We start from the raw sequence: 23,264 nt of genomic DNA, 5'->3' as shown, positions 1-23,264 counted from the left end.
TACCTATTCAGCAAATTATTATTTTGTTTTATTTTTCTCTCATTTTCAGAAATGCTATTATAGAATATTGGTTAAGAGATCAGTCTCTGAAGCCAATTTGCCTGGGTTTCAATGCTGGCTCTGCCACTTACTAACTTGGGGTTTTGGATAAATTATTAACCCCTCTGTGCCTCAGTTTCCACATCTTTAAAAAGGAGATATCAATAGTAATTTTCATAGGGTTAAATAAGTTAAACATATAAAGTGCTTAGCACAGTGCCTGGCACATAAAAGTGTTAAATAAATTTTATTTTATTATACAACAAGGGTTTTTTTGTTGTTGTTTGGCGACCCTGGTCAGCAAAGTATGTAATATTTTTGCATATGTTTTATCATTTTCTTTAGCATAGAGATCACTATCCATTAGTGTCACCAATCTAATATGTATCAAACTTCTTCCCCTTTCCCCCATCCCACCAGTTTTTCTCACATCCCACCAATGTGAGAGCACTGAGATCCCAGAGAGGAAGAAAAGGGAAGATGAACAGGTGCTAAGCTTCATTAGGAACTAAGCCTGCTGTGCTAGATATTCTACAATACAAAGTTCACCTCACTTAAGTCTCAAGATAGGTAGCGTTATGCCTATTTTATAGATTCTTATACATAAGGAAGAAACTAGGCCAGTTGTTCTTTTTCTTGTTGCTTTGTTGACTTTTTACTGTTATTTTGCCGAAATACAGGGAATTGGTAAATCCGGAGCCAATTCTGCCAGTACCTATTGAGCTACTCTCCGGTTTCTTTGATTTTCCCAAGGGATTACTATGTGTTATGTCTTTTATCCTCCTCCCCCACCCACAAAAATAAGGGGGAGCACTCTGTTCATTGCTTTAGACCCATCAAAGTCTTTTATTTTGTGGGAGGTAAACATTGTTGATATATTTAAACATAAAATACCAACTGAGAGGCAGTTGTGGTGTAAGGAAAAAAAATCATTGGACGCAAGTTCAAGCTGTTGATTATCACCAGTATGACTTTGGAAACCTTGCTTCACCACCTGGATCATAGGTTTTTACATGTAAAATGAGTGGTTGGACTAAAGCTTAATATTTACAGTCCTTTCAAGCTCTAGCAAAATTCCGTAGTGGACACTAGGTCAAAGAGAAAAAGGCAAAACATGGTTGTTTATAGACTACTTTCTGGGGCCTCAGAAATGGTGATTAGCCTCTTAGAATCTTCACTAGTGTTGGTTTGCATTTTTTCTTTTTTATTTATTTATTTTGGACAAATAAAACATGTATATTTAAGCTATACAGTGTGATGTTTTGATATATGTCTACATTATAAAATGAATACCACAATTAAAGAAATTAACATGTTCATCACCTACCATAGTTACCATTTTTTTTTGAGATGAGAGCACTTGAGATCTGCTCTCTTAGCAAATTTCAAGTATACAATACATTATTACCATGTTTCCCCGAAAATAAGACCTAGCTGGACAATCAGCTCTAATGCATCTTTTGCAGCAAAAATTAATATAAGACTGGGTCTTACATTAAAATAAAACTTGGTCTTATATTAATTGTTGCTCCAATTGACGTATTAGAGATGATTGTCTGGCTAGATCTTATTTTCGGTATTAACTATAGTCAGTGTGCTGTATATTAGGTCTCTAGAATTTTTTTAATTTTACAACTGAATGTTTGTACCCTTTGATTAGTATCTCCTCCCCACTGCAGCCTCTGGTAACCACCATTCTACTTAGTGTCACTATGAATTCAACTTAAAAAAGAAATGTTCCGCATATAAGTAAGATGATGAGATATTTGTCTTTCTCTGTTTGGCTTCTTTCACTTAGAATAGTGTTCCCTAGGTTTATCCATGTTGTCGCAGATAGCAGGTTTGCATTGCCTTATTGTCAAAGGCAGCTGTTTTTCCTGTTTCCTGTACTTCTTATGTCTAGAATTACAGAGCACAAAGCTCAGTTACATTTCACATGTAAATCACAATGAATATTTCATCAGAAGGACATAGAAAATAAGTAGAAATATTAAATTTCTAATTGTATCTGGGCAAATGTCTGCTCATGTGATTGAATGAAATGCATACTTGAACCTATGCTTTCTACAAAAAAAAAGGCCTTTTAATGTAATGCACTTTTGAAAAGTTGAAATATATTTGACATGTAACATTATGAACATTTAAGGTATACAACATGTTAATTTGATACATTTATATATTGTAATATGAGTGTCACTGGCAATAATTATCACCTGTATCACATTACATAATTATCACTGCTTTTTAGTGGTTGAGATGATTAAGTTGTAGTCTCAGCAAGTTTGATGATTAGAATACAGTATTGTTGCCTATATTCACTATACTGTGCATTCAATCCCTAGGAATTATTTATTACTCATTGTAAGTTTGTACCTTTAAATAGCATCTGTCCTCTTCCCCCACCCCCACCCCCGCTCCTAGTAATCACCATTTTACTGTCTGTTTTTACGAGTTTGGTTTTTTTTAGATTCTACATATAAATGATATCATACAGCATGGTAAGTCCTCACTTAAGATCATCAATAGGTTCCGTGAATTTAAGCAAAATGACTTATAATGAAAATAATTTTACCATAAACTAATTGATGTAAACAAGAGTTCCTATGCCATCTCATCAACATTATAATGAGATGGCTTTGAACTAAATGAGGTTATTCAAGGACCTGCCATTCTTGTATTTCTCTGTCCGTTTTCTCTCACTTAGCATAATGTTAAAGTCCATCTATGTTGTCACAAATGACAGGATGCCCTCCTTTCTCATGCCTGAATAATATTCCATTATATATACAGAGGGTGCCAAAAAATGGATACATACTTTAAGAAAGGGGAAAAAAACTATTAAAATTACGCTGATGGTAACCACTTTGAGCATCTCTTGTAATTGCAGAAGTCAAACGTGATTTGTATACATCTTTTGTTATCGGCATGTATTGAGTATTACAATTTTAAATTAATACAATTTTTTCCTTTCTTAAAATGTGTATACATTTTTTGGCACTCTGTGTATATCACATCTTCCTAATCCACTGATGGGCACTTAGATTGTTTCCATATTGTGACTAATGTGATAAATATTGTAAATATGGGAGTGCATATAGCTTTTCAATATCCTGTTTTCATTTCCTTTGGGTATATACCCAGAAGTGGAATTGCTGGATCATATGGTAGTTCTATTTTTAATTTTTTAGGGGGAACCTCTATGTTGTTTTCCATGGTGTCTGAACCAACTTACATTCCTACAGACAGTAGACAAGGATTCCCTTTTCTCCACATCCTTGCCAACACTTGTTATCTCTTGTCTTCTTTATGATAGCCATTCTAACAGGTGTGAGGTGATAACTCGTTGTTTTGATTTGCATTTCCCTTATGATTAGTGATGTTGAGCATCTTTTCATGTACCTGGTGGTCATTTGGATGTCATCTTTGGAGAAATGTCTGTTTAATTTTCTGCCCATTTTTTAATCAGATTTTTTGTTGTTAATTGAGTTTTATGAGTTCATAACATATTTTGGATATTAACCCTTTGCCTTTGTTTGATGTTGTTTGACTTGCTTGTCTTTGCTTAGGTTGTTTGTACTTTTGGTGTCATATTTGAAAAATCATTGCCACGACCAATGTCGTGGAGCTTCTTCCCTACACCTTCTTCTAGGAGTTTTATGGTATCAGGTCTTATGTTAAAGTTTGACCCATTTTGAGTTAATTTTTGTGAGTAGTGTGAGATCGGGGTCCAATTTCACTGCAGCATATGTTTATCCAGTTTTCCCAGCACCATTTGCTGAAGAAACTATCCTTTCCTTATTCGGTGTCCTAGGCTCCCCCTGTGAAATATTAGTTGATTGCATATGTGGGATGTCATTCTGGGCCTCTCTATTTTGTTTCATTGGTCTATGTGTCTCATTTTATGCCATTAACGTGATGTTTTCATTACTATAGCTTTATAGTATCATTTAAAATCAGGAAATGTGATACTTCCAGTTCTGTTCTTTTTCAGGATTGCTTTGACTGTTTGGGGTCTTTTCTGGTTCCATACAAATTTTAGGATTGTTTTTTCTATTTCTGTGAATTATGCCATTGAAATTTTAATACGAGATTGCATTGTATCTATAGATGGCTTTGAGTACTATGGGCATTTTAACAATATTAATTTTTTTGATCCATGAACATAGGATGTCTTTCTATTTGTTTCATCTTTGATTTCATTCAACTAAGTCTTGTAGTTTTCATTGTATAGATCTTTCACTTCCTTGGTTAAATTTATTTCTAGGTATTTTATTGTTTTTGATGCTATTATGAATGGGATAATTTTGTTTTCAGTGTTTCATTATTAGTGTATAAGCATGCAACTGATATCTGTATGTTGATTTTATATACTGCAACTTTGCTAACTGTGTTGATTAGTTCCAATAGTTTTTTGCTTGAGTCTTCAGGATTTTCTATATACAAAATCACACCCTGTACAAATAACAATTATATTTCTTCCTTTCCTAGTTGGGTGTCTCATTCCTTTCTCTTACCTAATTTCTCTAGCTAGGACTTCCAGTACTATATTGAATAAGAGTGGTGAGAGTGGGCATCCTTGCCTTGTTCCTCCTAATCCTAGAGGAAAAGCTTTTCAATTTTTCACCCTTGAGTATGTTAGCTAGGGTTTGTCATCTATGGCTTTTATTATGTTGAGGTATGCTCCTTCTACACCCAACCTGTTGAAGGTTTTTTGTCATAAAAGGATGTTATATTCTGTCAATTGTGTATTGTTTTGTTTTTTAGCATCTATTAAGATAATCTGGGTTTTTTTATTTTTCATTCTATTAATGTGATATATTACATTTATTGATTTGAGTTTGTTAAACCATCCTTGTATCCCAGGAATAAGTCACACTTGGTTATGATGTATAATCCTCTTAATGTGTTCTTGAGGTTGGTTTGGTAATATTTTGTTGAGAATTTTTGTCCTGGGATTTTCATTGTTGGGAGTTTTATATATATATATATATATATATATATATATATATATATATATATATATATATATTTAATATTATTACTATTCCATCTCTTTACTTGTTAGTAGTCTGTTCAGATTTCCTATTTCTTCTTGATTGAGTCTTGGTATGTTATATGTTTCTAGGAATGTATCCTTTTCTTCTAGGTTATCTAATCTGTTGGCATTATAATTGTTCGTACTTGTCTCTTATAATTCTATATATTTCTGTAATATCTTGTATGTCTTTTTCATTTCTAATTCTATTTATTTGAATCTTCTCTTTTTTTTCTTAGTCTAGCTAAAGTTGTATCTATTTTGTTTATCTGAAAAACCAACTCTTAGTTTCATTGATCCTTTCTATTGTTTTTCTGGTCTCTATTTCATTTATTACTCTCTGATCTTTATTATTTCCTTCATTTTGCTAACTTGGGTCTTAATTTATTCTTCCCTTAGGTGTAAAGTTGTGTTGTTTGAAATCTTTTCTAATTTTTTAATACTTAATGTATGCACTTACTGCTATAAACTTTTATCTTAGAGCTGCCTTGCAGCATTCCATGGAATTTGATATCGTGTGGTTCTAGTTTCATGTTTTAAGATAATTTTTTATTTCCCTTTTGATTTTTTTTCTTTTGCCTATTGGTTGTTCAGAAACGAGTGGTTTAATTTTCACATATTTGTAGATTTTTCAGCTTTCCTCTTGTTTTTGTTTTGTAGTTTAATAACACTGTGGTCAGAAAAGATAGTTGATATGATTTCAGTCTTCTTAAATTTGCTAAGACTTGTTTTGTGTCCTATTATATGATCTGTTTTACACTTGAGAGGAATGTGTATTCTGCTGCTGTTGGATGAAATGTTCTATATGTGATTAATTCTATTTGATCTAAAGTATGGTTCTGTTCCAGTGTTTCCTTGTTGATTTTCTGTCTGAGTAACCTATCCATTGCTGATAGTGGGGTATTGAAGTCTCCAGGTATTATTATATTGTTGTTTATTTCTATCTTCTGTTAGGTGCTCCATTATGTTTTTGATTGTTGTATCTTCTTGATGTTTTAACCCCATATCATTATATAATGACCTTTGTCTTTTGTTACTATTTTTGGCTTCAAGTCTATTTTGTCTGCTATAAGTATGGCTATTCCTTCTTTCTTTTGGTTTCCACTTGTCTGGAATATCTTCTTCCATTCCTTCACTTTGAACCTGTGTTTATATGTGTTTAGAGCTGAAATTAGCCTCAGGTAGGCACATTGTAGTTGGCTTCTCTTTTTATCCATCCAACAATTGTTTGCCTTTTGATTGGTGAATTCAATCCATTTATATTTAGAGTGACTACTGATATGTAAGCCCTACTACTACCAATTTATTGTTTGCCTTGTAGTTGTTTTGTGTCTCCATTGTTTTTCCTTCTGTTTCTGCCTACCTTTCTAAATTGTTGATTTTCCATGGTGGTATGCTCTGTCTCTCCTAGTTTTAATTTTGTGAATCCATTCTAGATTTTTACTTTGTGGTTTGAGGCTTACATAAAACATCTCATAAATAAAATAGTCCATTTTGTGCTGATAGCAACTTATCTCCATTTACCTATAAAAATTTCCTCCTTTTTTCTCTTTCATCTTTACATTTTTGCTTTCACAAATTACTCTTTTTATGCTGTGTATTCATGAACAAATTATACTAATTGTAATTATTTTTAATTTTCTTTTCCTTAACCTTTATTCTGTAGTTATTTTAAATACTCTTTTCCTTAACCTTTAATCTGTAGTTAATTGGTTAACACACCCTTCTAATGTGGAATTATAATTTTCTAATTCTGTCAATTTTTCACTTTTTCCATAGTGCTTACTTTCATATGTTTTCTTGTTGCTTATTAGCATCTTTTCACTTCAGCTTAAAGAACTTCCAGCATTTCTTGCAAGACAGGTCTGGTGGTGGTGAACTCCCTCAGCTTTTGTTTGTCTGGAAAAGCCTTTATTTCTACCTTCGTATTTGAAGGATAATTTTCCTGGATAAAATCTTCTTGGCTTGCCATTTTTTATCTTTCAACACTTTGACTATGTCATTCTACACTGTCTTGGCATATAGAGTTTCTGCTGAGAAATCCACTGATAGCCTAATGGGGTTCCTTCATAGGTTACTTCATTTTTTATTCCCTTACTGCCTTGTTTTTAAACTTCTGTTTATTTTTAAGTGTGTTTTTCCAGGACCCATCAGCTCCAAGTCAAGTAGTTGTTTCAATCTAGTTGTGGAGGGCGCAGCTCACAGTGGCCCATGCAGGAATCGAACCGGCAACCTTGGTGTTATGAGCATCATGCTCTAACCAACTGAGCTAACCGGCCACTCTTCCCTTGCTGCCTTTAAGAGTCTTTCTTTATAATTGATTTTTGCCATTTTCATCATAATATGTCTTGCAGGTCTTTTTGCATTGAGATAATAGGGTGTTCTATTAACTTCGTGGAGTGGTATGTCCAAGTCCTTTACCAGGATCAGGAAGTTCTCAGCTATTATTGCTTTAAATAAACTCTTTACCCCCTTTTTCCTCTCTTCTCTCATATTTGCTTTCTAATCAAATCCAATAGCTCTCATAGGGGTTTTTCCACTTTTAAATTCTTAGTTTGCTCTTCTTTTCTAACTGATTTATTTCTATATTATTATCCTCCAAGTCACTTATTCTTTCTTCATCTGGTCTGCCCTGTTACCAACGCTCTTCATTGCATTTTTTAAATCTCACGCGTTGAATTCTTCAGCTCCTGAATTTCTGTTTGGTACTTTTTTATAATTTGTTTTTCTTTGGTAAAGAATTCCTTCATTCACTAATTTTATGCCTGAGTTGAATTGTCTTCCTGGGTTTTCTTGTAGCTCATTAAGTTTCTTTATAACAGCTATTTTGAATTCTTTATCAGTGGACTACTGTAATCGAACTGATCAAGAATAATGATTTGAGCATATGCCTTTCCCAAAGGAGCTATATAATATTTATGCTAGAAGAATGAGATACACTTCTTTCCAGAAAAATACTCAAGGGTTGGTAAAAAGTGAACTACTTGTAATTGTATTTTTATAGTCAGTTATCAGTCATTAACAGTTGAGGAAACTGTTCCTGATAAAGTGCCCTGTGAATATGTAAAAAAAAAAAAAAAAAAAAAAAAAAAAGCAAGAAGCAGTAGTACTGAAAAATAGTGTCTACGTGGAGAATACATGGAAAAGAGAGTGTTGACAGACTCCTTAGTATATAGAGCCTAAGGCTTGTTGACATTACCAAACAACTAAGAAAAATGTGTTATCATCTCAGGTGCTGGATGAATAAACAAAAAATCACTGAGATGGGAAAGAAAGAATATTCAGTGATGATGCCATCAGATATGCACCATACCTTATATTAAAATTTTTTTCTAGTAGCTGTTAGTAATGACTAAGAGGAACCTAATAAAAGCATGTGCTTAATATAAGAATACATTGTTGAGTGTTAAGTGAAATTTTAAAAAAATTTACGTATACTTTTATCACGAAGCAATTGGTTTCATTTCTCTTGTTTTGTTCTAGTCTTTTTCATGTATGAATGCATATTCGTACATAATTTAAATCATAGTATACTTCCAAGTTTATATTTTATATTTTTTGCTTTGTAGTTCCTAAAATTTTCACACTGCTGCAGTTTTCATGTTTTATTTAATAATTTCCTACAGTATAGTCCATCACATACCTGTCATTAGACTTAGGTCATATAATTATAAGTAGCACTCCATTAAACATTTTGTACATGTAACTCTTTTTTGCTAATCAGTTATATTCCTAGTGGGATAGATTCCAGAAATCAGGCAATGGGTGTGCATATTTTCATGTTGAAGTATATTGCCAAAATTATTTTCCAAATGGATCATGTCACTATGTTGTGCATCTAAAAATGTACAAGTGTGCACTAGTTTCAAGTAGTAATTGCTGTTAGGTTTTAGAATTTTTTAATGTTAATTTATTGGTTGTAAAATTATATCTTGTTATTTTCATTTACATTTCTTTTGATAGGTGGCAAGAAATTGAGTGCTTTCTGTGATTCAGTTTTTTATTTATATTTCCTAAATTGTGACTTATTTGTTAATTTCCTTAATCCACCCATCTATTAGATCTTGATGGTGAACTTATAGATGGTTTTAAAATATTAAGACTGTCATATTTGTTGCAGATATTTTCCATTTTTTCTTTTGAATTAATTTTCTTTGTAAAGGAGTCTTAAAAGTGAAAGCTATTTTTTATATACTATAAAGATGCATCCACTTTTGAGTAACTGTTCCTGATTGAACAGTTTGGGCCTGAGATACTAACTTTCAGTAGGGTCAAGTATATTTGGTTTACATGCTTAGTTGTGTTTCTTTGGATACTGAGAAACTTGGATGTTTGTTGGATAAATGAGTAGGTTTCTGGACCTCTCCCCTCTTTCACTGTTTTTTTTTTCCCTTGTGTCTCTAGGCCCTCTTGTCAAAGTAGCTTTTCTGATTTTGTTTTCTTCCTGTTGATGTTGTTTTTTGATGTTTTTTATTCTTATACTTCAAGCAGTGGTTTTCAGCCAGAGGCAGTTCTTCCCACCCCCAGAAGATGTTTGACAGTGTCTGGAGATATTTTTGCTTTGCCGTAACTTGGTGGTAAATGGGGTATTCCTAGCATCTAGTGGGTAAAGGCCAGGGATGCTACTGAACACTAAAATAGACAGATAGCATCCCTATCATGAAGAATCATAAGGCCCAAGGTGCCAGTAGTTCTGAGGTTGAGAAACCCTGCCTTAAAGTAACACACTCTTTCCTCTATCCACTTGCAAAGTATAGATAGAAAAAAGCAAAGCAGAAGTAATGGTTAATTGTTTCAAGGAACTCAGCAGTAAAAAATATTTGATTGAAGAAGGAAGATCACTAAAGTCCCAAAGTTATGGTGCATGCTCTTCCCAACTTAGAATTGTGGACATTTCTAGAGATTGGGGTGGGAACAGCTGCCAAAAAGGAATCCTCTTACCTGATACTGATGCTTATGGATTTTCTACCATCATTTATTCTGCATCTCTCAGTGTTACATAAATACTTAGATCTCTAATGTGTTCTTATGATTTGCATTCAGAGTTTTGTTGATTTTGCTATTCATCATTCATTTTTTTGTCATTTTTGTCAGTTTAAAATGGCCAGTGGATCTACTTTTGCCTGAAAAAAGACTTTATTGCTCTTAAGATTATATCACTGAAAGGTTTCATATTTTTGATTGTGGAATGGTTCTGATGTACTGATCTAGCTAAAACTCAAGACTTGCCTTAATTTTGCCTTGCTTCAACACAAAGCAATTATCATTTGTACTGTATTATTTATGTACCATGGTGAAAGGTCACCTTCAAGGTGACTGTGAACTTATAGGAATCTTATGTTTTGATTAAAATAAAATGTGTGGGATGACAAATATCTTCAGTGTATAAGGGAAAACTGGAGGAATTTCACAGAGCAAGTGAGTAGTTGTAAATCCTTACATGGGGATCAGGAGTTCCATTTGAGGGAAGTGAACAGAATCCAGATGGTATTTGAAAGAGAATTATGGAGACCTGTGTTTTCTTCTGGCTCCCTTTTAACAAAATTAACTACAAAATACACACACACACACACACACACACACACACACACACACACGAAACAACAAAAAAATGGAGGCAGATCTAAGATGACATCATAGGAGATGAAGCCTCAAAGTTCATTGGTAACTAGAAGAAGAGCCTATAGTTTCAGAAACCAGAAAAGGGAGAACCTATAGACAAGCCTACAAAGAATTGTTTGTTTGTGATAACCTATGTGGTATCATAGCTTTCTTTCTCTTTTCAGTATTTAAATCCTCTTATATTCTTCTTCAATTTTTAGGGACAGCTGTATATAGGGAGGATGGGTGTGAGGAGGTAGGACAGGAGTTCATAAAAATCCCCTATATAATTTTTAAGATGTATTATACTTAACCAAATACAGTCTTTGTTCTAAAATTATTTCACGTTATATAAGATTTAGCTATATATTTAAAGACAGTCTGTTTGACTAGTGCACCACAAAAGGCAAAATGGAACTATACTTAAAAACTATAGTAAGGCAAACAAAATCAGACTTCTGGGATTTAAAAGAAGAGTATTCTTGGTGCTTTGTGGTAGTGAACTTGAGTTCATAAAATCGTGAAATGTGTGATGGAATTTAGACTTCTCACAGGGTAGAAATGCTGTAGTGTGTGTACCCTATTTATTTCATCTTAATATTCATGGTTTAACTTCACAAAGGTTTCATTTTTAGGTTTTAAGGAGTGAATCTCCCATTTTGTTTTCCAGTGAATATCACCTCTGCCAGGCAATTAACAGGATGCAGTCGCTTCAGCCATATTTTTCCTTCATCTGCGTACCAGCACATTAAGATGCATAAGAGAATTCTGGGACACTTGTCATCAGTGTACTGCGTAGCATTTGACCGAAGTGGGAGAAGAATTTTTACAGTGAGTTTAAAATTTATAATACTGTAACGTATTAGAGATTTACAACAATTGAAGCTAGCCTTCATAGCAGCATTGAATTATGCTTTGTAAACAGTTTATCCTTTTTAGACACAGGAATGCAGAAAAGATGAGTGGAAATTGAAAATCTTTTCTCATTCTATATAAGTAAATGGGTAAACTATAATGTCCTCTATCTTTAGGGAAATAAATATTTATTAATGTATATTTTCCCTTTGTCACTAGCATAATCGGTGCCAGTTCTACTTAATTAATAATTATATCATCCTTATGGTCAAATAATTAAACTGCACTATACAGTCAGTAATGAAGATTACAGTTATTGTGTGTATATTCCTTTGATTTTAGTACTATTTTTAAAATTCAGTTTTCATTAACCAGATCATGCTGTGTGCTTTTGAGTACAAAATTGTAGCACACTAACATTTTAGAAAAAATATTCAAGCAATTAAGAAAAAAGGCTGTCAGATCTCAGGAAAGAATGAATGGCAGAGATACTTAATGCTAAATCACTTAAAAGTGAGTTAAAAATGTTTTGAGTTGTCAGGATTGGTAGTAGTTTTGAGAAGCCCTTCACAAATATCATTGTCAGTTTGGACAGTGCTTTGTCAATGCTATCATTTGGACATCATTTATATTTGCTACTGGATCCATGTTATATGGAGAGAAGTGACTGAAAAATAAAGACTTAGAAATAACTTAATAAAAATCTACTCTTGTATTTCTGGCTTTTGTTAGGGTGGTGAATTTCGGCTTCATTGTAAATCTCCTGTCCTTTTGTGTTATAATAGGGTTCAGATGACTGTTTGGTGAAAATTTGGGCAACAGATGATGGACGCCTCCTTGCTACACTTCGAGGGCACTCCGCTGAAATTTCTGACATGGCTGTTAACTATGAAAACACTCTTATTGCTGCAGGCAGCTGTGATAAGGTTGTAAGAGTGTGGTGTCTTCGAACTTGTGCTCCAGTTGCAGTCCTTCAGGGACATTCAGCTTCTATTACTTCCATACAGGTGAGAAAAATGGAAAAAAAATACCTCTGACATATGTAAGAAGGATAAGAATTCTCTTTTTTAAAAATATATTGTGTAGATAATATAAAGAATGGCAACAGAAAAACATCAGTCTCTTAAGGGCTTTGTCAGGCAGGTATTTTTTAAAGTTCCTTTTTCACGTAAATCTATTCTCTTTAGAAATATGTAAAAAGGTCATTGAAAAAGTTTTTCAAATACAGTGTGAGACATCTTGTTTATCTCATATTTGTGAAGAATGGAGGGACTTGTAAATGCCTTAAGGAGCAATATTAATACCTGTTAGTCAGGATATAATAAACAGGTTCTAACTTGAATATTGGCATATTTTGTGTTAATATTTAATCCAAGATGCTCATAAGTCAGATTTAGACAGAGAGTTAGAAAAAGAGGGATAGAGAAGTTTAATATTAGGGAAATTTTTGTTCTTAGTTTCAGTGATTTCCTATTTCAACTTGATGTTTGACATACAGTATACTGACTTCTTTTAAATACTTGTTCATAAAGTGTTTTTACCAGATGTTGGTAGTGAAAGTCCTGGATACCCCCTAAAGATCTTTTATTTAATAAAACTAAGCTGAACTGTGGTCCTCTTCTTGTGTTGAGAGCAAAACAGAGGAATCCTTCTGAAACAGTCTTTTATAGTTTGGTCAAGGATATCACTTTTGTGGACAAGATAATTATTCCCATTTACTTTTCTTTGTTCTTTAGTGGCTAATAAGTATGCCAGTCATTTTTATGTGTGTTATTTAAGTACTATATTACCTGTTTATGAGGAGCTAGCAAGGATTGAATTGGTTGGATTTGAAAAAAATCAAGCATGTTAGATTTGAAAAAAATTTATATCAGATTTTTGATCAGTTGAAATTATTTCATGGATTTTGTTTTGGGAGATAACCAGGTACTTGTGTTCCCACTATCCTATCTGAAAGTATTATTTCTGGAATGTGGAGATACTCTCATACAACATTTAAAAATTACTATTTGTTTATACTGAAAAATGTTTATGATACTGTTTGGCTCCTTCATAGTTTCATATGCTAGTTTCTATGTCATTTTGTTTACATGTGGGAGTGTCCCAGAGATCCACGGACCTCTTCTTTATCACATTTTTTTTCCCTTAGTGATCTCATCAAATCTCATGGCTTTGAATTTCATCTGCAGGCTGATGACTCTCAAACTCATATTTGCATCTTGGGAACTTTTAGCTCCATACTGGTATATTCAGCTACCCCTTGGCATCAACACATGAATGTCTACTAGGCATCTCAAAGTCAACAAATTTAAAATTGAACTCCTGTCTTCTTTTTTCAGATCTGTTCCTCCCAGAGCTTTCCCCATCTAAACAAATAGCAATTTCATCCTTCCAATTGCTCAGAGTAGTCATCCCTGACCCTTTTCTTTGTCTTATATCTCATATCTAACTTGTTAACAAATCATATTGGCTCTACCCTCAGAATATATCTAGAATCTGACAAATTCTCATGACCTCCATCATACTACTCTATTTTAAACCACAATCATCTGTGACCTAGATTACTGAAATATACTTCTAACTGGCCTTCCTTTCCCTGCCTCCTGCCCCAATCTAGCCTCTGCGTAGCAGCCTGAATGATTTTGAAATGGAAATAAATCATGTCACTGGTGCTCAGAACCCTCAATATCCTTCAATGTCAGTGTTAAAGCCAGTCTGTACAGTGACCCACAAGACCTTACTTAGATTCTCAGTCCCTTGCTCTCTTTGACTCGTCTCCTACTACTTGTTTCCTGTTCTCATTCTGCTTTAGTTGCTATCCTCTGCTTTTTTAGATCACTCTAGTTACACTCCTGCCTTTGCTCTTGCTGTTTCATGTCTCTGGAATAGTCTTCCTTGAATATTCACATGGTTCGTTTCCTCATTTTCTAAGCACTTTGTGCAAATGTTACTTTCTCAGGGAGACCGTCTTTGATCACCTTACTACTCTAATACTGTAAATTGCATGCCCAGCACTCCCTCTCTCCCCTTAGTTTCATTTTTGTCCATACTAATGATCACCATTTAGCATACATTCTCTATGCTTTATTTATTCTTTGCTAATTGACTCTCTGTTAACATTGTGGTGTATTATTATCCTTTCAGTTTCTTTTTTTAAATAAAATTAAGATAGAATGGTGTGATGTTAATAGTGGTTAATAATGGATGTTAATAGTGGGTTAATAGTGGTTAATAGTGGATGTTAATAGTGGGATTGTAAGTAGCTTTTATTCTATTTTTCTATATTCTTCAATAACTATTAATTTGTATTCAGAAATGTACATATAAGTACTTTTATTTTTATAATCTCTAACGATTCCTCATTTAAAAACCACCCAATTGGTGAACACACAATGGGATTTATAGATGATGTAATACAGAATTGTACACCTGAAATCTATGTAATTTCACTAACAATTGTCACCCCAATAAATTTAAAAAAAAACAAAAACCCAGTTAAGGTACATTAGTGGGCTATATCGAGCGCCCTTTGTGATTGAAAGCAATTTAAATATAATGGGGATAATAAAGGTTTTAGTATTCCTTCAAACTTAATAATGTTATACTATTTCACATTTAATTGCTGTTTCCTGTATATCAGAGATTGGTACATTTATAGACCGGGTAATAAATACTTCAGGTTTTGTAGGCTATTTGGTCTCTGTTCCAACTACTTAACTCTGATATTGCAGTCCCAAAGCAGCCACAAACAGTGTAAGGTGACTGTACCAATAAAATTTTATTTACAGATACAGGGAGCAAGCTGGATTTGGGGAGTTGGCTGTAATTTGCATACTCCTGCTATACATTGTGGATTAAGCTTTCTAATGCAGACTTCTTTGTCTCAGAAGTGAAGATATAAGCATGCTACCTGAGTACTAATTTCTTTACTATGTATCAACTCTTAATGGATAATATCATAATTTTTTTTTGATTTAATCTCTAGTCATTTGAAGTTCTGTGCTGCCAAACAAGAAAACTAAATAAATGACTTATATCTCTAATGATTGTTTTCTTTTCATTTGAATTCAGAATTTATTTAAATTTTATGCTTCTTGATCCTTAATCTGTATCTCAATGAAAGGTGTTTATTTATCTTTATTTGGAATGTTAAAACCTCACAGGCATGCTAAAGACTGTGGATTGATTTTTAACTTTTTCTTGTGTCCCAGGCATCAGGAGACCAGTGGCTCTTCCGTTTGTGTTTTTTTTCTGAGGACATGTAAAATACTGAGAATTCTACATAGTCCATTCATGGTCCATCTGGGTAGTAGTCATCCTTTAAATTGGCAACTTAAATATATTGTTCTAATCTGTTTTTTCCACAATGATACGAACAGAGATTTGACCTAGTTTACGCTATCCATTTAAAACAAATGAAAATGATTTAAATTTAAAAAGGACAAAATTGATATCATACTTCATTGAAGTTACAGTTTAAAGCAAAATATTAAAACTCATATACTTAGATATTAACTTCCTAATCATTGATTATAGATTTACTTCTGATGCTCTATTCATATGGAACTAAAAATTCCATGATTATTGCTATGTATGTAAGTAGATAGCAGATTTGTAGTGGTTTAACTAGTAATGACTGAGTTTTTTCCTCCATTAAAAGTAGTGAAATAGTAAACTTACAGTGTGATGTTGAATTTTTAAATAATTATTTTTTAGTACTACAAATATTTTATTCTAAATTCAGTAACTGAATTATTTTTCTTTGTGTTTTTTGTGATATTTAAAGTTTTTGTAAGGTATTCATTAATCTAGGATATTTAAATAACTAATTTCTTGAAACTGAAATTCTTAAGTGATTTTATTTAAAGTATATTTGTTGAAGTGATTATAATCTTAGAACATGCTCTATTTAAAATAAGTTTGAACGTGAAAGCTTTCTATTTTAATTAGAATTTTTTTTTTTAATAGTTTTGTCCATCAACTAAAGGCACAACCAGATACCTCACTTCTACTGGTGCTGATGGAACAATCTGTTTCTGGCAATGGCATGTAAAAACAATGAAGTTTAGGTAAGTTAAGAATTTCGTTAGAAATTTTGTGAAAAATCAAATACATTCATTTTTCTTTATTACCTTGAGATTCTTAATAGTGCATGTATTTAAGTATATTAATTTATGTGTGTATATACACACCCATACCTACTTCAATTGAATATTAGAGATTTTAGAATAAAATTTTTATGAAACCAAGGTTGAAGAGACTAATTTACACACAAAATTTTGGTAATGAGTATTTGTTTCATTTCTTACTCTGGTAAGAAAACTTTGAACTTCTCCTAATGATAGTAATAAGTGACATGGTAATTTTTCTGTAAAGGTATAAAAATAATACTTATATCATAAAGTGTATTTATGAAGTTAAATGCATTTTTAACCTGAATGATGGGGCTAGTACTTATTGACTGCCTAAATTTTGTGGTTTCTATAATATTGATGCTAAATCTGTCAATATCCAGTGTGCTAAGATTCTTATATATTAAATGAAAAATAAAAACATCTTACTATTTTTTTAGAGATCGCCCAGTGAAATTTACTGAGAGATCCAGACCTGGAGTTCAGATATCTTGTTCATCTTTCAGTTCTGGTATGTTTAAAAATTGAATGTTTTGAGTATCAAAAATATTAAGTGACGTAGTTGTAAAAGATATATTTTTCAATTTTGTGGAGAAAAAAAGGCAACATTTGAGTTTAATGGAATCATATCAAACATGTGAATCACATATTATAATAAATGGACCTTTGTGAACTCTAACGTGATAGCTTTTGAGGTTTCTTTTTTTCTTATTTACAATTAATATGTTTGTATATAATGAAGAATTTAGTTGGTAAAAATAAAGCTCCTCCACCCTCAGTTCAACACTAAAATCCTGCCCTGACTTTTCAGAGAACGTGGACTGTGGCTCCATAAGTAAGACACTTTTACAGTGTGTAAATAGTACTTTTCTACTGCTAAGAATCACATGCTAGTTAACCTTTTTTTATTGTGGTAAAATGTAACAAAATTTACTACTTTAAAGTATACAGTTTTATGACATTAAGTATATTCACATTGTTTTGCATACATTACCACCATCTATCTGTAGAATTTTTTTCATCGTCCCAAAAGCAGGTGAGTTTTTACACTCAACAGCTGTAGCCACTATAGAGAATTGTAGACAGGTCATTTTATAAATAATTTTGGAACATTACGTTTTCACATAAAATATAAAGAATTCCTCAAGGCTGTGTAGCTCTTAATGTTTATGATCCAAAGTCCTATGTTTAATGTATAGTTGGTGGTTTTTTGTTGGGTTAGTGGTATAGTTTTCTTTTAAATATTTCTCTTATTTTTTTTTGAATTTACTTACTTTTCTGAGAAATGTTAGTATGTCTATAATGATTAGAAGATAACCTTGTGTTTCTTGAAGCTTTTTTATTAATATAAATTAGCATATAACTAAGGAAACGGGGCTTTTAAAGTTGCTTGGTACCATGTTAGTTTGTTTTTTAATCCTCCAGGTGGAATGTTTATTACAACAGGTAGCACTGACCATGTGATTAGAATATATTATTTGGGTTCTGAGATCCCTGAGAAAATTGCTGAATTAGAGTCACATACGGTAAGAAAAACATGAAAAATTTAAATATGTTGCTTTCGTTTTTAACACCCCTGGGAAGTTGGTTTTATTTCTTCTTTTCTGGTCTGTATCCCAATTTAATATAGATTGGTGCTGAAACCTATATGATAACATGCCTCTTTAGTAATGTAGATCAGTGTGAAATTCTGGATTTAGTATGGTTATAAGTTCTATTTGACTATGGAAAAAGAAAAAATATATTACAGTAATAGTTTATGAAAGTCCTCTTTTAGCCTGTTGTATTTTATTAACTATGTAAGCTGTTTGTTACTTTAAAGTCTACATACTTATTAAAAGACAAATATGTCTTGGGAAAAAAATGTTTTTGCTGAATTTAGCTTATTGGTCTTAGCATGACTGTTTTCAGAATGCCACAGGGAGGTAATAAATGAATGAGAAAGAACTGAGGTGAGGGGATGAAGAAAATTGTTTTTGCAGGGGCCCAGCTAAGAATAAAAGTAATAAAACTTAAACATTCCCTGTTGAAATTAGTGGCAGCTGTTAGTCATTGAAAGTAAGCTATCCTTTCAGGACATCAAAAACTAATTATTGCAACTGGCAGTGAGAATCCAGAATCTATCAGACAAATACTGCAGTGAAGTCATGGAACAATATGAATCACAGATACCTCTGAACATATGAAGACAGTTTAATAATTTTTAAAAACTGAAAAATAATTACATACAAAGATATTTAGTATTTGAGCCTTTTATTGAAAAATAAGTTTAAGTGCAGTTCAATAATTGAGTGGTTTGGAGAATGTGTACATTGTTTGAGGGTACATTTTTTGGTTTACTTTTTATTCAAGACAATCTCAAGCTTATAGAAAAACTGCAAACACAGAATAAAGAAACTCTACTGAACCATTTAAGAGTAAGCTGCCCCATCATCCCCAAATACTTCAGTGAGCATTCCCTAAAATGGAGAACATTTTCTTCTCTTTGAAAATTATTTTTTTCAGTTACATTTGAAAAAAATATTATTTTATATTAGTTTCAGGTGTACAGCATAGTGGTTAGACATGTATATAATTTATACGGTGATTTCCCCCAGTTAGTCTAGTACCCACCTGACACTATATATAGTTGTTACAACACTATTGACTATATTCTTTATGCTGTACTTTACATCCCCATGACTATTTTGTAACTACCAATTTGTATTTCTTAATCCCTTCACCTTTTTCACCCAACTTCCCAATCCCCCTCCCCTCTGGCAACCATCAGTTTGATCTCTGTGTCTGTGAGTTTATTTCTGTTTTGTTTGTTTATTTTGTTCTTTAGAATCCACACATAAGTGAGATCATCTGGTATTTGTCTTTCTCTGTCCGACTTATTTCACTTAGCACAATACCCTCTAGGTCCATCTATGTCATCGCAAATGGTTAAGATTTCATTCTTTTTTATGGCCCAGTGCTATTCCATTGTATATATGTACCACCTCTTCTTTATCCAGTTGTCTATTGATGGGCACTCGGGTTGCTTCTGCATCTTGGCTATTTTAAATAGTGCTGCAGTGAACACAGGGATACATATGTCTTTTGAAATTAGTTCTTTGGATTTCTTCAGGTAAATACCCAGAAGTGGAATTTCTGGGTCATAAGGTAGTTTTATTTTTAATTTTTTGAGGAACCTCCAAACCATTTTCCATAGTGTCTGCACCAATTTGCAACCTTACCAGTAGTGCACAAGGGTTCCCTTTTCTCTGCATCCTCGCCAACACTTGTTTGTTGATTTGTTGATGATAGCCATCCTGACAGGTGTGAGGTGATATCTCATTGTGGTTTAATTTTCATTTCTCTGATGATTAGCAACATTGAGCATCTTTTCATATGTCCGTTGGTCATCTGTATATCTTGAGAGTACATTTTAGCTATATTATCTAGGAATAAAGAGAAGGAAAATGCACATTTTTGCTTATCCTTTAATCTTCTCATCAGTATAATACACATTGTATTAAAAGAAGATTCAAACAGCAGTATCTAAACTATAGTATCTAAAGACTGTCAGGTGACTGCATTGTATTAGTAAAGTAATTAAATAAACCATGTGAGAGACAGGAAATGATTTCTTCTGAAATAAAAAAAGTTGGAAAATGCATTTAACTACTATTAAATCTGTTATTTTAAAGTGGCATTTTAGATTAGTGTGCTGTTTTATTATGGGGATCATAATAAACTAATACTTATTTAGAACTATCTGTCTCTTGAGATTATGGTGTAGGAACAGATTTGCTTGTGTCTGGTTTGTGTCAAATTACTGTTGATAAGTATTTCTCCTTAGTTAAATGCATTGTTTAAGCCTTCATTAATTTTTTAAAGAAAATTAGAGGTTTCTTTTTTTAAAAGAAAATTGTAGCATTAAAAAATATACTCTGATGCTTTTGCATGTGAATTTGAGGGGAAGGGTAATTTATTCATTTTACAAATAAATTCTAATCAAAAATCTGTTTTATGTCTTAGGACAAAGTTGTTGCTGTTCAGTTCTGTAACAATGGAGACAGGTAATTATGTATAGTACATATCTGTGTAAACAGATGTTTGACATATTTTACCTCTGTTCCCTCAGAAGTAGCTACCTTTATTCTAAATACTTTATTTCTGTCCATTCATTTAGGCTGAAAGAACCTTGTCTATCTTTTGATGACATCCTTACCCCATCTCTTCTAAACTCCTGTCCAAGTAGTACCTATAGTCTATCAGTTCTTCCTTTCTAAATGATTTCTTGTTTGTTTATTTTTCTTTTTCCGTTTCTGTTATCACCCACCTTATCAGGATTCCATTATATGGCCTGTTACCATCATCTTGTCCATCTCTACCAGATCAACATTGCTGTGTTCAGAAATCTTTAGTGTTTCCTCTTGGTCTATAGAATAGAATTCAGATGTCTTAACCTGGCATTCAGAACTCCCTACAACTTGGCTTAGACCTACATTTTTTCTCATCTATTCCCCCTATAAATCCTACCTCTCCTTCACTTTTTCTCTTTCTCTCCTAAATCCTCCCTCTCCCTTCCATTCTTTTTCCCTCTATTTTCCCTCTCCCTTCTGTTTTTTCTTCTCTACGTCCTATCTTTCTTTTAAGATTCATAATCTACCTCAATCCTTTCCTTACTGATCCAGATTTTAGCATCTTGTCTTCTGCTGAACATTTGTATCACTTATTGTCTCTACTACTCATATGATACATATTTCCTGTGTCTGTAAATTCAGAATCACATAGAGGTATTCGTGCACCCTCTCAAAGGTCTGGTCCCAAAAAGGTGATAATCTGCCCTGGCCTAAAAATTGACCTAGAATAGATTTAAAAATGTAACTACTTAACCAAGAATTTGTATCTATATATGTCTCTAAGGACTTTATGTGAGTGACAATGATATTTTTTAAACATTTTTATGACAGTAGGTGATTATTATGATGAATTGGTTCATCTTTGTTAAATGTGAGAGTAAATAATGATGATCCACAAAGAGTGACATCTGTATTAGCAATGGAAAAAAAACCCTTCAAATAATTTTTAAGTTTGGTTTATTGCATTACACTTAGTTATACACTTAAAGATTTGTATAGCTATGACTTTTTCATGATAGAAGAATCTGTATTTTTAAATTCCTTGCCTTTTTCCTTAAAGGAGAAACTATCTTAATTAGTTATGTGGCCAATAAACACATTAGAACATGTCCAATTTTAGGAATAATCAAAGAAATGCAATTTAGAATAACAGTAATATGTTTTTTTTATTTCAGAATGAAAGGATGATGAAGAATGATAATATCCAGTATTGCTAAGGGATTAGGAAAAATGGATACTCTCCCACAATTTTTGATGAGATTGTAAATTGGTTAAAAATACTTTTCAGGGAAATAGTTTGGCAGTGTGTATCAACATCTTTAAAAAAGAGAAAAGTATGAGCAGTGATAGAATTATGGGTGAATGGATGTATTTTTATAACAATTTTATTGAGATATAATGCACATAATAAAATGCGGGGATTTCTAGTATAGTCATAGGACTGTGCAGCATTCACTACAATCAATTTTAGAACATTTTTATCACCCCAAAAAGAAATCCCATACCTTTTAGCCCTCAATCCCCAATCTTTTAACACCCCTACCCTCATCTCTAGGCAACCATTAATCCACTTTTTGTCTCTATAGATTTGTCTATTCTGGACGTTTAATATAAGTGGAATCTTTTGAGTGCCTTCTTTCACTTAGCATAGTGTTTTCAATACCCATCCGTGTTGTAGCATGTATCATTATTTTATTCCTTTTTATTGCTGAATAATATTTGATTGTATGGATATACACAATTTTTTTATCCATTTATTGGTTAATGGATTTGGGGTTGTTACCACTTGTGGGCTTATTAAGAATAATGTCTTGAATATTTGTGTACAAGTTTTTGTGTGGACTTATGTTTTCATTTCTTTTGGATATATACCTGAGAGTAGAATTGCCAAGTCATATGGTAACTCTGTTTATCATTTTGAGGAACTGCTAAACTTTTTCTAAAGTGTACTATTTTTGTTCTCCCCAGTAGTGTATGAAGATGAAGGTATTACTTTTATAATTAGCAAGAAGGTGATTTCCTTTTTGGAGGAAAGTAATGGTATTTTAACTGTTTCTTTGCAGTTTAAGATTTGTTAGTGGAAGCAGAGATGGAACAGCAAGAATTTGGCAATATCAGCAACAAGAATGGAAGAGTATAGTGCTCGATATGGCTACTAAAATGACTGGGTAAGATTGGATGTTAAATATTTCAGTTGTTCTCATATGATATAGTATCTTTTACATTATTGAATTATATTTAATAGTGAAAATAAAATATCTTTGTAGATTAGTAAATAGTTTGGAGTTAATTGGTAGATGTGAAGTTTGAGTCTGTACATAATCTCTAAGTAAATTGCCTTTTGCTATTGATTAACATACTGGATGATAGGAACATTGCTGACTCATTTAATTCTGGTTCTTGTGACCCAAAGATCACTGTGCTCTACTAATGCCCACAGAGTTATTCTCTGACTTAGTTTTCTGTAGGTCATACACACGCGCGCGCACA

General features: G+C 32.6%; 1 protein-coding gene and 1 non-coding gene across 3 annotated transcripts in view; one reads left to right on the top strand and one right to left on the bottom strand.

Moving 5' to 3' along the window:
* The window catches only part of BRWD3 (bromodomain and WD repeat domain containing 3), a 103,395-nt gene that overhangs the window by 32,525 nt on the left and 47,606 nt on the right, over nt 1-23,264 (top strand). For both annotated transcript variants that reach the window (XM_074324122.1, XM_019717548.2), the window contains exons 7-13: nt 11,346-11,506; nt 12,316-12,537; nt 16,499-16,599; nt 17,103-17,173; nt 18,088-18,188; nt 20,668-20,708; nt 22,838-22,942. In XM_074324122.1, coding sequence (XP_074180223.1) covers nt 11,346-11,506; nt 12,316-12,537; nt 16,499-16,599; nt 17,103-17,173; nt 18,088-18,188; nt 20,668-20,708; nt 22,838-22,942 — 802 coding nt within the window. The remainder of the gene's footprint in view (nt 1-11,345; nt 11,507-12,315; nt 12,538-16,498; nt 16,600-17,102; nt 17,174-18,087; nt 18,189-20,667; nt 20,709-22,837; nt 22,943-23,264) is intronic.
* Nucleotides 7,280-7,353, bottom strand: TRNAM-CAU (transfer RNA methionine (anticodon CAU)). Its single transcript has one exon. It is a non-coding gene; the product is annotated as a tRNA-Met (tRNA).

The sequence above is a fragment of the Rhinolophus sinicus genome, chromosome X, assembly GCF_036562045.2.
Source record: "Rhinolophus sinicus isolate RSC01 chromosome X, ASM3656204v1, whole genome shotgun sequence".
Classification (NCBI taxonomy): domain Eukaryota; kingdom Metazoa; phylum Chordata; class Mammalia; order Chiroptera; family Rhinolophidae; genus Rhinolophus; species Rhinolophus sinicus.
This window is presented reverse-complemented; position numbering and strand designations above follow the sequence as displayed.